The 16,160-nt window shown below is 31.5% G+C and overlaps 1 protein-coding gene across 2 annotated transcripts in view; it reads left to right on the top strand.

The window, feature by feature from the left end:
• LOC135960996 (dihydropyrimidinase-like) overlaps window positions 1-15,924 on the top strand; it is a 56,666-nt gene extending 40,742 nt beyond the window's left edge. The window contains exons 2-9 of one of the 2 annotated variants that reach the window (XM_065512441.1): window positions 2,137-2,199; window positions 2,270-2,364; window positions 3,433-3,623; window positions 3,692-3,966; window positions 4,029-4,175; window positions 7,467-7,690; window positions 12,640-13,361; window positions 13,434-15,924. In XM_065512441.1, coding sequence (XP_065368513.1) covers window positions 2,152-2,199; window positions 2,270-2,364; window positions 3,433-3,623; window positions 3,692-3,966; window positions 4,029-4,175; window positions 7,467-7,690; window positions 12,640-13,361; window positions 13,434-13,513 — 1,782 coding nt within the window. In that variant the 5' untranslated portion in view covers window positions 2,137-2,151 and the 3' untranslated portion in view covers window positions 13,514-15,924. Of the gene's footprint in view, window positions 1-2,136; window positions 2,200-2,269; window positions 2,365-3,432; window positions 3,624-3,691; window positions 3,967-4,028; window positions 4,176-6,983; window positions 7,226-7,466; window positions 7,691-12,639; window positions 13,362-13,433 lie in introns of both variants that reach the window. The other variant, XM_065512434.1, reaches the window with a different exon arrangement.
• The last annotated feature ends 236 nt before the right edge of the window (window positions 15,925-16,160 follow it).

Below are 16,160 nucleotides of genomic sequence, written 5' to 3'. Positions count from 1 at the left end.
CATGATGATGATTTTTTTTTTTACAATTTTAAGGGTTGAATTTTATTGCAAATACACTTTAGAAAATGCACCCCATATGGCAGAATAAAAAAAATAATTTTTGGGTTCTATGAATCATGTTTGTAATGGGTGCTATGGCTGGTTGTTATGCTTGGTCTAGGAACAGGGAGGGGTTTTGTTTGTTAACAGTGTTTGAAAGTTTAAGACAATGTTGAGGGGAAATAATGGCTGTAACTATTAGTTGAATATTGTGAGTAATAGATTTTGGGCATAAAGTTCTTTGTCTAGAGAATGTTTTCAAATGTTTTTATGTAAATAATTCTAATAAATTTAATTAAATGTAACTGGATGGAAAGAAAAGTTTAACCGGACAGTTATTGCTAATTTTAATGTTTATATTACTGCTAAAGCATAGAGTGAGTGGTAATACAATGGAAACACTTTTTGAAAACTACAATAAAGAAAACAGCTGACTACATTTTTTTTAACAATTTGTAGTTATTCCTTTTGCAAGTCTTCTGCCGACATAGTTTTTTGTAGTGTTTTTTTTTTAAATAGTCTGCCGCAATATAAACCAATTTTTAAAAATTAAATATGTTTGTGAATATTTCAATGTAATAAGCATAGTGATGTGTTGGGATTCATAGAGCTGTACAGTTCGGTGGAATATGAATTTGGAAAAGTAAAATTGTTTTCAAGTTGCGTGCAGCCTACGTCACAGCTGTCAATTTAAATTAATTTTGACATGCAGTATGTGTAAAAAACTAAACTTCCCACGCCTTCAAGACATCCGCAATGATAGGTGCACGACAATGTATATTCGTCGACGACATTTGAGGAACAGCCAGATCAAATCGTCAAAGACTTTTTCGGAAAAATTTCGAGAAAATCGTGGACGAATAAAAGAGAGACATTGTCGCTCAGTTTACACAATAGCAATGTGTAAAAAAGTTTACAGAAGACCACATTCAAGACAATGTCGCTCAGCTTTTGGTTAACATTCAAGACATTGTCGTTTTTGATATACATATGTTACGTTTTACATAACCCCCTATCTATACCTGATACATTTTTATCATGATAAACGTCAAAATGGTTGTCAAGATAAAAAATTATCCGGTATAGTCTCCATTTATTAGTATTATTTATTCGTTATGACAAAATTGTAAGTGCTTTTACTCAGACATCTTTGTCTTGACAACAAACGTCATTAATTGTTACCCCCTGTCTATAACTGATAAATTTTTATCATGATAAACGTCAAAATGGTTGCCAATATAAAAAAATTATCAGGTATAGTAGTACCCATTTATTAGTATTATTGTTTTGTTATGCTAAAATTGTTAGTGCTTTTGCTCAGACAACTTTGGCTTGACAACAAACGTCATTAATTGTTATGATAGATATTTGTCAAGTATAGACAGGGGGTAAATCGTCTAAAACAATGTCGTCTACAGTGACTTTTCCAACTGAGTTGAACGTGTGACTGTAGGGTAACAAAAATACATTTATTGAATGCGATTATACGTCTTTTAAACTTCGTGAAGAAAAAAGATTAAAGCAAATAGAATAAGTGGGGCAGGCCACTTCAAAACATCGACAGATCTCATTTCCAGAGAAAACCTATGGGGAATAGTAGATCGCAAAATACGGACTCAAAATTATACCCCGAAATAAACTTTTTTAGATTTGGTTATAAAATATTTTAAAGGAAATGATTTACCTATTAATTAAATATTTGGAAAAGTTTTCTTTTCTATTCATCATAAAAGTTTAAAAATTACTTAACAAGGGAACATATTTTATTGTTTAAGCTTTTGTAACTATCTAGCTATTTAAATTATAATTAAATCGTAATCTATATTAAATTGTCTTTCCAATAAGATATAAAAAAAAATAAAGTTTGGCTACAAAACGTTTGAAAGATATCTATAAAACTATTATTATTAATATTATTTATTAAATTTATAATTAATTATAAATCTAATATTAAAGAATGAGCACTAGCTACACTGGCTATCGGCTCTTCTATAAAACTAATTTCGATTATTTCTTTAATATTATTTTAACGTTAACGATATTTACATATTTAAAACCTCAATTATAAATGTTTATTTTTCTTTTCTTTCTTTACAGTTCAAATCATAAAACATGTCTGCCAGTCCAAAACCCGTTAAAAAAGTTCCCATTCATTTACAGGTAAGTTTTAATTGTCATCTTCTATTTTCACTTACCATTAATTTTGTAATCAAATTTAAATTATTTTCAGAGTGCCCAAAATCGCGTTTATATTAAAAATGGCCAAATTGTTAATCACGATAAAACCTTCCCAGCAGACGTTTACATTGAGGATGGCATAATTAAGTAAGTTTCCTTTGGGTTTATATAAGAATTTTTCTTCACTGCTGACTTGAAAGGACCAAAACAGGTTATAGAGAATTACTGATAAGTTTTCTTCGAAATGTTATAAGAAAACAATTCGGTCATTTAGGCTGATTCATTTTATTAGCAATAAATTCGGTAGTTACAACTAAAGAGAGAAAATCTATATGACAAAAATAGAAAAATTTTCATTTTTTTAAAAAAAATATTGAGATGATTATTATTGAAACTTCTAAGGATTCATAAAATATAATTACAATTAGAATGGTTTAAATTTGTTTATATACATAGATTCTGATCAGAAAAAGTTCTCTTCCGACACGCGTTATTCATTTATTCCATATTTAACTTTGTCGGACATCTTAAATTTATTAATAAAAGTAAATGGTATTTAATTAAGCGATTCTTATCTTTAAATAAAACAAAATGTGTGTGAGATATCATCGTAATTTTTCATTCGTTTGAAAGGCCTATCGATGCCATTATGTATGGAATAAAACATCGTGCAAATGTCCGCAACCGAAATTTCCAATTTTCCATGACTCTGGTGCATAAATAAGGCTGAATTTGACGGATGATTATGTTAGCTTTGAGGGGAGCTGTGGTTTGTGGTTTATTTGCGACCCTCAAAAGAATGAGTCAAATCGCACGATCTCGGAGGTCAGTTCAAATCATTTCCACATGAGATGACCATGTGTTCAAATTGCTCGAGGAGAATGTCTAATGTAATTGGTGTCCATATCATCATCGGCACAGCCGAATATAGCTCTCTTACTCTATGAAATACATAGGTTTACATAGAGAAGAGTTGAAACATTCTCACCACTTAAGTTTGTGAAAACCGACTTAAGTCTTTCACAATTAGATTCGTCTTTATTCTAGGCTTTAGCAATTGATATGTCGTTTTCTTTGCGATACTATTGTCTTCCTAATGAAAACCAAATGTGTCAGAAAGAACCAGGTGTCAGCAGTACGGTTAAAATCCCCATTTATTTCTTATAAATAAATCCATCTACATCTATTTAACTGTATCTTTTTTAATTTTTCAAGATTTGTGGGTCCTGCCTCGGAAATTAATATACCCGGTGGTGTGCGTGTGGTTGATGCCAGCGGTAAATTGATTTTACCCGGAGGCGTTGATCCTCATACTCACTTTCAAATGAAATTTGATGGAGCTGTAACCGTAGATGATTTCTATCATGGTACTAAGGCAGCCATTGCAGGAGGCACCACCACCATTAGTAAGTTTTAAAATTTCGAGTAGCCTAAGACAAAATATTGATTGTAGTATTTCCATTTTTTATTACAGTTGACTTTGTTTTGCCCGAAAAAGGCGAATCCTTGGTAGAAGCTTATGATAGATATCGCTCCTGGGCCGATCCCAAGGTGTGCTGTGATTATGGCTTTCACATTGGTCTTACGTGGTGGTCGAAATCTGTCTCCGATGAAATGAAAATAATGTGCGAGGAATTGGGTATCAATTCGTTTAAAATGTACATGGCCTACAAGGGTATTTGCCAATTGAACGATACTGAAATGTTGGATGCCTTGGAGCGTATACGATCATTGGGTGCTTTGGCACAGGTTGGTGATAAGAATTTGTATATTTTTGTAATGAAATTTAACAATATCTTTTTTTGTTAAAGGTCCATGCTGAAAATGGTGATATTATTGCTAAAAATGTTAAGAAACTATTGGCTGCAGGTGTATGTGGTCCCGAGGGCCATGAATTGTCCAGACAAGAAGAAGTCGAAGCTGAGGCTGTTAATCGTGCCTGTATTTTAGCTCATCAGGTAATTAATGGATAGAATATTTAATTCCTTTTACTCCCTCTTTCACAAATTGTACTTAAAATAAATTATGTATTTGAATTTTTTGTTAATGGTTTTGGAGTAAGAACAATTTCAGTGAGGGATGATGTTGACTGAGTGAATTAATATACATAAACTTAGATTAGACACATTTGTATATATTTAATACAAATTACCGCAAAGCATTGGAAGTTTCTAATTATTCTGACAGAAGGACGACCGAGTTTAAAGTATATATCCTAATAAATAGCAAAGACTCACTAGAGTTGACCGTCTGTTGGTTTAAATAGGTTTTCCGAAGACCCCCTACGAATCCACATGTGATTTTTAATATCAACGAGAAAGTTGATATTAAAAATCAGCTAAATCGGTCTATAAATAGTTGAAGTTTTCCCAAAATTTATATAGGATGGGTAAATTTGGGGTTATCAAGTAAATTGACTGTCAAATGTCAATAATTGAGCTGTCATTCTTTGACATTTATTTAGTATAAACTAGAAATTGTAATCATGGAACGCTAAACTCATGAACACCAACTTTTTATTGTGAAAATTGGCCTTTTGAAAAACTTAACCCTCCTTGAAAAAACAATATTGGCCCGTATTTTTATCGAAAGAGAGCAAGGAAACTCTGTTACCGTGAATAACCGATTTTATGCAACCACAACTGTCTATTTGTTACAGCCATACAGCGCACAGTGAGGCAGAATCGAAATTTTTTGGAAATAAATCTGGCATTTCTAAATGGCTTATGCGATCAGGATGAAATTTTACATGGGCGTAGACAAGGAGTTTAAGTTATTAAAATGGACCCTACAAATGCTCCAGGGGCTGCGCTAAGGGGGCTCAAAGTAGGGTACCTTCGACATGTAAAATGTTTAAACACGTGCCAGTTTTTTGTTTCCCATCCGATTTCAAAGATTTTTACATTTTTGGAAAGCGCTCGGCTAGGTTTTGAAAAAACATGTTTGTGTGTATTTCAATGTAACTAACTCAGAACCATTGCCTGGTTATTAAATCAAATATGAAGAAAATTTATACAAATTGTTTATTATGAAAAAGTGCAATATTTTTGAAGGACGGAGTTTTAAAGTGGCATATTTTTGAATCTAATTGCGATTTTTGTGAAGCCAAAAATTAACTTATCTAAACAAAAAAAGTTAATTCGGAGTAAATATGTATCAAATTGCTCCTAATATTGTAATCCTATTAAAATTGTGATGCAAATTTTCGTTTTAGAAACTCAATAAATATGTAATAAAATCTTTATTTATTTATTAACAAACCTCAATGAAATTTTCAACGTTTTTTACATTTGTCATTCTAAATAACAAAATGTAAAAAAACTTTTCAATCCCACAATTCCTAAAAATTGGAGAAAAAATCGCAAAAATTTTATTTTTTACATTTTTGCCCATAGAGTCTACATTTCCTTCGAGGCAGAGAAAATACTTTGGGAATAAATAGGAAACACATTAAGGTTTCCAAAACTATTTTCAATAGTTTTGGGATTTTATAACATGTGATCCAAAGTTGAAATTTTGATAAAAAATAGGTCAAATTCCGAAGGGCGTAGGGGCGACACATTCAAAAAATATGAAATCTTTTTTATATCAAAATGTTCTCCGTAAAGATACCTTACAGAAAAACATAAAATTTTTCTACGTTTTTAAAGAAAGTTTTTTTTTTAAAAAAAATAGTTAAGTCACCTTTTCTCCCAAAAAACAGAAAAAGTCGACTATTTTTTTAATTTTTAAATTGAAAATCGTTTATTTTTGGGTCCGTAATTGATATTGCTCTGAAATCTTTTACATAATATTGGTAATTTAGTTGTCTAACTATGAAACTATTCGAGTCCATTCGGTCCAAAAGTACGTCCTATATTTTTAAAAAAGGGGACCAAGGTATGCCAAAATTTTTAAATTTCAATTTTCAAATGCCTATAACTTGAAAATTTTAAGAGATAAATAGCACACACAAGCATGTGTGTAAAAATCTTTGAAATCGGATGGGAAACAAAAAAATGGCACGTGTTTTAAAATTTTACATGTCGAAAGTACTTTGAGCCCCCATAGCGCCGCCGCTGGAGCATTTGTAGGTTCCATTTTAATAACTTAAACTCTAATACTCCTTGTCTGCGCCCATGTAGGATAAGCCGTTTAGAAATGCCAGATTTATTTCCAAAAAATTTCGATTCTGCCCCACTGAGCAGTGCCACGAGCCACACAGCCGGCCTAATTCAGTTGTCGCATGAGAAATTTCCCGGCCGCGTAATTTGTTGATTTGACGATGTCAATTGGCCATTTCCTTCTTGTGGATTAACGCAGCTGGAGTATTTTCTCTGGGGCCATTTAAAAGACCGGGTTTACGGGAACAAATCAAAATATTCAATATCCGCTAAAACTGTTTTTTTTTTGTCTGCTGGTCTGGATTTTGTGTGTGAGGATTTTGTTCCCTTCTTTTAGAATTTTTAGGATTTTCCATGTGTTTTGGGTAGTTTGGAGGTGAATACAATATTTATAAGCAGTTGTTAATTTATTACATAGTTACTTCCAAAACTACACATAATTCCCCATTTTTTTTATTTAAAATTTTATTTTCTTTTTATGTTAATTTCCTTTATCTATTATTTTTTCTATAATTTCCCCCACTGTATATACATATGTAATACCTACCTTACATTGCACCTAAATACACACCTTTAAACACATTGTTGCCCTATTGTTTGTACAAATTCGTGTAATGCCAACAAATATATTGTTTAAAAAAAAACAACCCTAAACCAATGAAGATGGATTGTCCCCTTTATGTAGTACATTGTATGAGTAAATCGGCGGGCATTGAGTTGGCACGAGCACGCCGACGTTATAGTAACCGTCAAATGATTTATGGCGAAACACTAGCCGCTGGTTTGGGCACTGATGGTACACGCTGCCAGCATGTGTGTTTCCATGATGCCGCCGCTCATGTCATGAGTCCTCCTTTAAGACCAGATCCCTCAACGCCCGAATTTTTGATGTTATTGTTGGCAAAGTAAGTTCTAGTTTTGTAAATATGAATAAGGTTTATGGCAAGGTGATGGCAAGCGAAATTTAATTGCTAACTAATAATGTTCTGCTAATATTGTCCCTTAATTACACATATCCCACACATTTTTTACTCTCATAAATTAATTTCATTGTTCAGTGTTTATATTAATTCCAAATTAACCTTCATCTTTTATATGCTTCAATCAATCATTACAAATAAAACTATAATAATTCATTTGATTTAGATGAAAGCTCCGCTTTATGTAACACGCATTACTTCAAAATCATCGGCGGAAGTTCTTGGCCGTGCCAGACGCAGTGGTTATTGTGTCTTTGGCGAGACTTTGGCCGGTTCTTTGGGACGTTGCATGCATGGCGTTCCTAAGCAAGATCGTATTTATTATATCACTAGTCCTCCAATACGTGAATCGCCCGAAACGCCTAGATCTCTAATGAAGTCGTTGGCGTAGTAAGTACTTTTTCATTTGTAAACGTTTTTATTAACATTTTTTTAATTTTGTTTCACTAAAATACTTCAAAATAATCAAATCATTATATGTAAATCTGGAAAATCATAGCTCGAAAGGTTAGACAGTGAACTGGAGGGTTGTTGTTTAATTCATTACGGAAAGAAAATCGTTGTTTGAGTTTGTGTGCTCAGAAAATGCTTTCTTTCGAATCGTATTACTCAATATCCCTCCCGGTCTTTCATTTCTCTCTTAATTCACCTAAATTTTCCTTAATTGTTATGTGTTAAATAATTTTCATTTGCAGTCGAATTTATTGGCTTTTCTGTATAAGTTTTATATATGTTTAAAGGAACACAAATTTTGACTAAGTACTTTGGTAAACTTAATTTCTCATAATTCCTCTAGCTTTCTTCTGGAGATAGTCTGATTAATCCACAAATCGGACATACTTAATATTTTCATTTTTGATATCAGATGAAAAGAGCATCTTAACGAGTTTTCAAAAAACCGAAGAATTTCAAAAACGCGGTTTTGGTTTTAAAAAATTTAAAACCGATCGGTTTCGGTCGGTTTTGTTATAATTTATTAAATTAAAAAGCTAATAAATTTAAAATTCAAACTTGACGGGTGTTCAAGAGGACAAAGGAAAATTGGTACTATTTCTTTTAATGGTACTTTTTTAATATATTAAATTAGTTCGCTTAAATACATTAAAGTTGGCTAATAAATAATCAAGAATAGGGGGCTCAATTGTATTATGATACCAAAAAAGGAAAACTAAAGCATATTAAGGAGTACTTTTTCGTTCTTCAAAATGGTACTTTTTGAATTTTCTATAATATTGAACCTATAATCAGGAAATTAATTTAAAATCAAACTAGACTTGGGTTCAAATCTACTAATTTTACTTTTTATTATATTAAATTATTTTTCTTTAGTTGGCTACAGTACTATTACTTTATTGTAATAGTACTTTTCGAATATTTTATAATAATAAACCTAAAAATTAGACACACGCGATTCTGAATGAGTTAGAATTCTCAAAATGTGACTTTAGTGGTACATTTCTTTTGCATTTTCAATAATAATGGGCCCAGAAATATGAAATTGGGCATTCATGATGCAGATTGGGAATACAAAATGTGGGTATTTATGGTACTTTTTTAATTCTAATAATATGTTTCGAATGAGCTGGAATCCACATTACAATGAACAAATAAACTTGAAACTAGAGACATGTATCCTGAATTATTATTAATTCAGAAAGGGAGACTTACTATTTCTGTCTTCTAATTGGGGTGGCGAAGAGCCACGGCACAGCCAGTACTCCATACTTTTATTGGATATTTGAAACTAAGTCTTTGTTTTTTAAATTAAAAAAATAAACAGTCATTTGAATTTTAATTGTCAGGAAATATTTGGATGAATCTTTGGATGAAAAAGTTTGTTTTTCATTTCTAAATTTTTAATTTTTATACTGAAAATAGATTAAAAGTAAAAACCGAAGAATAATTGTCGGTTTCGGTTTTAGGCCTTGAAAAACTGCGTCTTCGTTTTCGATTAAAACTGAATACGAAACTCTAATCTTAACTATATTGTTATAATCTGCATTATTATAAACTAATTCATTTGGAATCTCGTACATAAACTTTAGGTGAAGTAAGAGAGCAAAATAAAATTCACTTAATGGAGAACTTGTTCAAGCAGAACTCTAAAAATGCTTATACTGGGCTACGATTCCATGTCCGATAAAGATCGTTCGTTTTCTCGCCAATCTGGTGCAGTCGCTGATGAAATCGTTCTCCGTTGAACACTCAATAGTTATACACAGAGAAAACAGATTCGTAACCGAATTTGTTGCCAATCGAATGATTCTGCCTTAGTGACCGAATTTTACAGTTGTGACTACATAATTTTAGAAGTGGTAACAAAAGTTTGGTTACTTCAACCGAAATTCTTCTTTATCCACTGATATTCAGTTGCTAGAATCGAAAAATTTTATGTGTGCAACCGAATAATTCGATTGGCAACAAATTCGGTTGCTATTACGAATCTGTTTTCTCTGTGTACCAGTTATCTTGTACTAGGAAACCTAAATATGTATGTATGTCTCATAGTCACCGAAAGTAATGAGTACGCCTTAAACTTATTCGGATGTGGTCGCTATTGCTGGATTATCCTGTAACCGTTCTCCAACTCTTATCATTCCTGTGCCAAAGTCTAAATTTGCAAGAGAGTAGGCATAAGCTAAGGCATATTAAATCTAAATGATCCTAATAGTTTACTGCTCAGTCATATCGTTCTTAGAAATATGAATTGCAGGAAAGATCAGTTTGTTCGGCATTCACAGGATTTGTGGAGATGATATTCAATTCCTTTGTATGATCTCTGCGTGAAAAATTCTACATTGATCCGGCATTTTTCTTGATGTAGACAGATTAAGTGTAAATTTAGAAGAGAGTAGAAATATCCTGACATATAAATATATAAATGATACTTATGCTTATAATTTAAAGAATGCAGTTGTTGAGACGACATTCAATCCATGTCGTTCCAAAACTTCCTTAATCACCAAAATCTCTTCTTGAAAAACACTACAGTGATCTCGCATTATTCTTGATGTGGAGAGATTGAGACCCATACGATTCAGCCATTTGGAGCCATCTGTAAATGTAAGAAGGAATATTATTTTTGGAAGTTATGCCGTATATTCTGACGGATCGAAGATGGAAAAATGTTCTGAAATTTACATAGTGGAGACGGATACTTTCAGATTTCTGGCTATGTGTAATGTCCTGGCAGGTCTTTGAAGCTTTAAATCTCGTTTTGATAAATCTCATCTATGGTACTAAGTTGACTTTTTATGTTGATAGTCAGTCGGCGTTAAATGCTCAAGGGAATTGCAGGATCAAATCGAAGAGAGCCCTAAATGGTTTGATGGAACATTACAGTGTTCCCAACACAGGTACCATGCTGTGGAATATCGAGTGTGACAAGATTGCGTATAAATCAAAGCTCGGAACTTTCCTTTGACGTGCGGGAAGAATTTATGAAACCTCAACTCAGGAATTAATACAGTATTGTATTGTAGAAAATTATACTCAGAACTAACCAATACCGGACGAGTGTAATTGACTGAAATGTAGCAAGGGCCTTGTCGCCCAGACTAAACATGGCAGGTGTAGGACGCTACTGGTCTAGAACAGAAGTAATATTAGGGCAATTACAGGAATGGCTACGGGTCATTGCCTATGTAGAACTAGGAAAGCAAATGGAACAAAAACATTCCAAACCATTGTAGGATGTGCGGAGACAAAGATAAGTAAAAAAACTGTAGATAATATTGGGGGTGCAACGCCACTAAATTAAGTGTTGGGTCGACAAAACCACAATGAGAAGATATCGTTGGTTGTAAGACAGAGGATATCTTCTGCTTCATCAAGGAAATAAAGCGGTAATATAGGAGTCATGGTGTATCTTTCGATTCTTTATGGTTGGAGGGTTCGCAATGGAATCTACAGTTTGATTAATTTTCAAATAGAATTACTTAAAAATTGATGTCTGATTATGGTTGTACATCTATTTTGCTCAATCACATCTGGATTTATTTTTAGAAGCGTGATTTGCTTATCTAGATTAAAAAATTATTACAAAGACGTTTGTTGACCTTTTAAAGTTGAGACGAACCTCATAAATTACAATCTAAGCAGTTGATGTTCAATGATTTTCAAATAAAATGATGACTTTCAGTTAAAATTTGGAAATATGGATCATTAAGGTCTCTATAAAACTTGGCCTGATGGAAAAAACGAGCTGTTTAGATCCAAAACCGATGAATCTGTGGTATATACTTAAAATAACATAAAAAGATGTAACCTTTGACATTGGCATCATCAAAATGAGCATCATCATTGTTATTCTAACAGTATGTAATCCCAATAGAATTTGAGGTCCTGAATAAGTTTTTGAAGAAGTTGTTAAACATTGGTCTTATTGCAGATATTAGAGACTGTGGCCCGTTTTCTCAATGTATCAACAAACTGCCTGTTGCTAAATGTCGACATAAATTTATTTGGCCGATAAACTGTTCATTACAATTTTGATTTTCTCAATATACCGACAAAAAGCATTATTTTCAGATGGCAATACCTCTCAAAATTGATGTGAAAGTTGGGAACCCTGCCTTCAAGTGACAACATGTTTACATAAATCAGCTGTTCAATATGGCAATCGACAGCCGGAATTCATTATCCTCCATGTCTGCCAGGTAATTAGGCCTGGCATGATAAACTCTTTCAGCATTCACTTGGAACTCATGTTCTTCGAGTTCATCCTTCATCAAATTAATGTTAATTCCTCTATTAAACTTTTCTTTTATAAAATCTATTTAATTTCGTTTACAAAAACACAAACACATAAAATCTATGAACAGCAATCAGCTGATTGAATTTATCTGTAAGATAAATACATAATTGGCAGATGAGGTCGGGTTAGCTTTGCGACAGAATAGAAGCAAATGAGACATTGAGAAAACCAAATTTCTTTAATCTGCAGTTTTTCGTTGGGAAATAAAATAATCACCTAATGAGAAAACGGCCTGTGTCTTTTCCAAAGACAAAGAAAGATATTATCAATGAGTGTTCGGAAAACATAAAACCTTGAAGTCGGAGGGAATGTGATGTGATTCAGAATTTTATAAAATCAAAAGTTTAAAAATATTTGGAAAATACCAACTTCTAACGTAGGACCCTGATCAGATAATTAAAATTTCAACTCTAAATGTTACGTTTAATAAACGTTAACTTTTAAAGAATATGAGAAATATGAGAAATCCGTTCTAAAATAGTCGAAATATGTTTCCCGTTTTATGTTAATTGTTTAATTTTAAGTTTATTTTAAATAAATGTACATTTATTCTAAATATTTAATAAATATATTTCATCATTAGCGATGATCTCCAAGTCACTGGCAGTGATAATTGCACCTTCAGTCGTGAGGACAAGGCCAAAGGTAAAAATGATTTCTCCAAAATTCCCAACGGTATTAATGGTGTTGAAGATCGCATGTCGGTGGTCTGGGAAAAGGGTGTACATGCCGGTCTCTTGGATCCCTGTCGTTTTGTGGCGGTCACCAGTACCAATGCTGCGAAAATTTTCAATTTGTACCCACAAAAAGGTCGCATTGCTGTTGGTTCCGATGCTGATGTTGTCATCTGGAATCCCCAAGCCACCCGTACCATATCCAAAGATACTCATCATCAGAAGTGTGACTTTAATATATTTGAGGGCATGGTTTGTCATGGTGTACCCGAGATGGTGTTGGTGCGCGGTCGCATTTGTGTTGAAGATGACAAAGTGCGTGTGGCCGAGGGTTTTGGTCGTTTCTTAAATACCCCAGTACGTTCGCCATATGTCTATGATATTTTGGAGGGCAAGAAGACCGTTAATGAGGAACAAAATAATGGTGGGGATCATGAGGAGCAGCATGAGAATTTGAATGGCAGTATGAAGAAAATGAATATGACAGCTTTGGAGATAGAAATACCGTATCAAGAGGTGGTGTTGGCTGGTACTGGAGGACCTCAAACCGGTTCGATTGGCAGTACACCGTCGGGACGGGGACATGTTAGTGGTTCGCGTAATATGCAAGAATCAACGTTTTCCATAAGTGGTAGGTGGATTTAAAATGATATCTCAAAATATGTATATATCTGTAATATAAATGTTTAATTTTCATTTACAGAGGAACTTGATACAGCTGGCAATCGCTCTTGCATTAAAGTTAGAAATCCTCCCGGTGGCAAATCATCTGGCTTCTGGTAAATGTCTTACAGCCATGATTAAGTCAAAGAGGGAGAAGATAAACAAAAGACGCTTTTCGCACAAAAAAACAAACAAACATCAAATAAAATCTTAGGAATTAAAGTATCTTAATTAGTCTTTCAAACACCATCATCATTAAGGACACAAACTGCAGCAAGAACAACAGTAACAGCAACAACAACAACAATAAATACTTAATTAACAAAATCAAAACATTTAAAATAATTAAAAGCATCCTTAAAACCTAAAACATAAATTTTTATTTAAGATTTTTTAATTTCGGAATTATTATTTTTCAACTAGTAACAAACAACAAGAACAAATAATAACAACTAAATAAATAATAACTAAATTTAATTATGCTACAAACCAAATGAAATGAAAATAATAATTTTTGCTAACAAAATCTATAATATTTTGTTTCAATAAATTTGTACTCCTCGTATTTCCCCCAAAAATGACAACAATATACTAACAAAAATTAAAAAAAAAAAATATAATAAATCTATAACACAGGGCAACAAAATCGAAAAAATTTTGGAGGCTTTTTAAACCACTACACAATTTTTATGTACATTTGTGGTTCCAGTAGTACAAAAATGGTAAAAATTTTAAATTCTATGGATAGATTTTTGTTTCTAAAATTATGAATTTTTTTAAATGTTTCTCCACATAATTTATGATAACTCAAAAATAGTTAGACCGATATTATTGAAGTAAACTCAGAAAAGTTCAAATTTACATAGCCTTTAAACTGTTAATATATTGCATTTAAATCCACTCAGTAGTTTCGGAGTTATAATACCATTTTGAAGCAAAAAATACATTTTTTACGTGAAAATAGCAAATTTATGTGTTTTAAAAAACTCATGAAAAATTGAAAACGGCAGAACTTGTTCAGGTTTATTACTTTGTCGCAAAGCCGCGTATAATAGGAACAAAATAAGATATCGAAGATAAAAATCGATTGATTTCTTTCGAATTTATTCACAATTAAGTGAATTTGCTCATTTTCACAAAATTTAACTTTTTTGTTTGATATACATAAAATTGAGTAGTTAATGTTCTTCTTCCGATTGATTGAATATTGAAAACATTTTCCCCATGCTATGTACAAATTTTCACATATATATTGCGTTTTAATCGGCTCAGTAGTTTCGGAGTTATAATAACAAATTCAAGCAAAAAAATATATTTTTTATGTAAAAATTTGCAATTTCTTTGTTTTAAAAAAATCATGAAAAATCGAAAAAGGCAGAAATTGTTTAGATTTATTGCTTTATCGTAAAGCCACATGTAATAGAAACAAAATGAATATCGATCATAAAAATCGATGGATTATTTTCGAATTTATTCACAATTAAGTGAATTCGCTTATTTTCAGAAAATTGTATGAGCGTACAATCGTGTACTTTGAGTGTAAATTTTACATGTGTTTTGTTATTGTAACAAAAATTTTAACAAATCGGACTAACCCTTTTCGAGTTATCATAAATTATGAGCAGAAACATTTAAAAAAATTCACAATTTTTGAAAAAAAAATTTAAAAAAAAACCAATCCATAGAATTTAAAAATTTTACCATTTTTGTACTTAGGTAACCATGATGCATTAAATCTATATAGTGGTTAGTGAAGCCTATTTTTTTTGCTGTTGACCTGTGTAATTAAAACCAAATACAATGAATGTATATTTAAATTTATTTAATTATTTAATAATATTTATTTACAATACAACAAACAAACAAACAATTGTAATACAAATATTTAGCTTAAATTTACTTTAAATTGCTTAGAAACTACACAATACATGTTTCATTATAACTACTATTTATTATTATTATTATTATCTACTATCATTATTATTATTATTTAATATTTCTTAAAATTTATCATTTAATTTTGTTTAACACAACTCAACTAAACATTATTTTCCAAGTGCATTAAAAGTTTTTTACTCAATACCCAATGTTGAAATAAGTTTGAGTTGCCGTTCAGGCAGCTCCTACTCTGAAACGATAACTGTGTAATTTATTTACAAAAAAAAAAGTAAAAATAAATCAAATCAGCCTAAATTTAATAGACAAAAATACTTAATATTCTTATTTTCATGAGCTGTTTTGTATAGTGGTGCCTAAATTTATTTCAATTTCTTAGGTTAAATTTTGTTCGAATTTATTTTCGAAAAATTGCTCAGTTATCGTTGCATTAACGATTTATATTGAAATTATTGAATTGTATTAATCAAATATACATACATACACACAAAACTCATTTACATACACATATTTAAAGCTATTTCTACTAAATTTTTATATTCGTAATCGTACATATTTATTATAATAATGAAATTTGTATGTATTAAAATTATTAAATAAACCGAAACGATTTGAAGAAATCGTAAATAAATGCATATGAATCGAGTGTTTTTATTTCTTACTAGATGACGGTAGCTATTTACTAATGTTAGTTCTGCAAGTTTCTCCAAAAAATATCTCTTATTAAGAAAAGTGAGAAGTGAAAAGAAGGTAATATATTAAAAATTTCCATCCAAATTACCATATCCTGAAAATTTTGAACCGAATAAAAAAATCAGCCATTGCATACATGTACCATTTCATTTTTATATATGTATATAGATTAATGGTT

The sequence above is a fragment of the Calliphora vicina genome, chromosome 1 (genome assembly GCF_958450345.1).
Source record: "Calliphora vicina chromosome 1, idCalVici1.1, whole genome shotgun sequence".
NCBI classification, from domain to species: domain Eukaryota; kingdom Metazoa; phylum Arthropoda; class Insecta; order Diptera; family Calliphoridae; genus Calliphora; species Calliphora vicina.
Note: the sequence above shows the minus strand (reverse complement) of the source record. Positions and strands in the feature narration are given on the sequence as shown.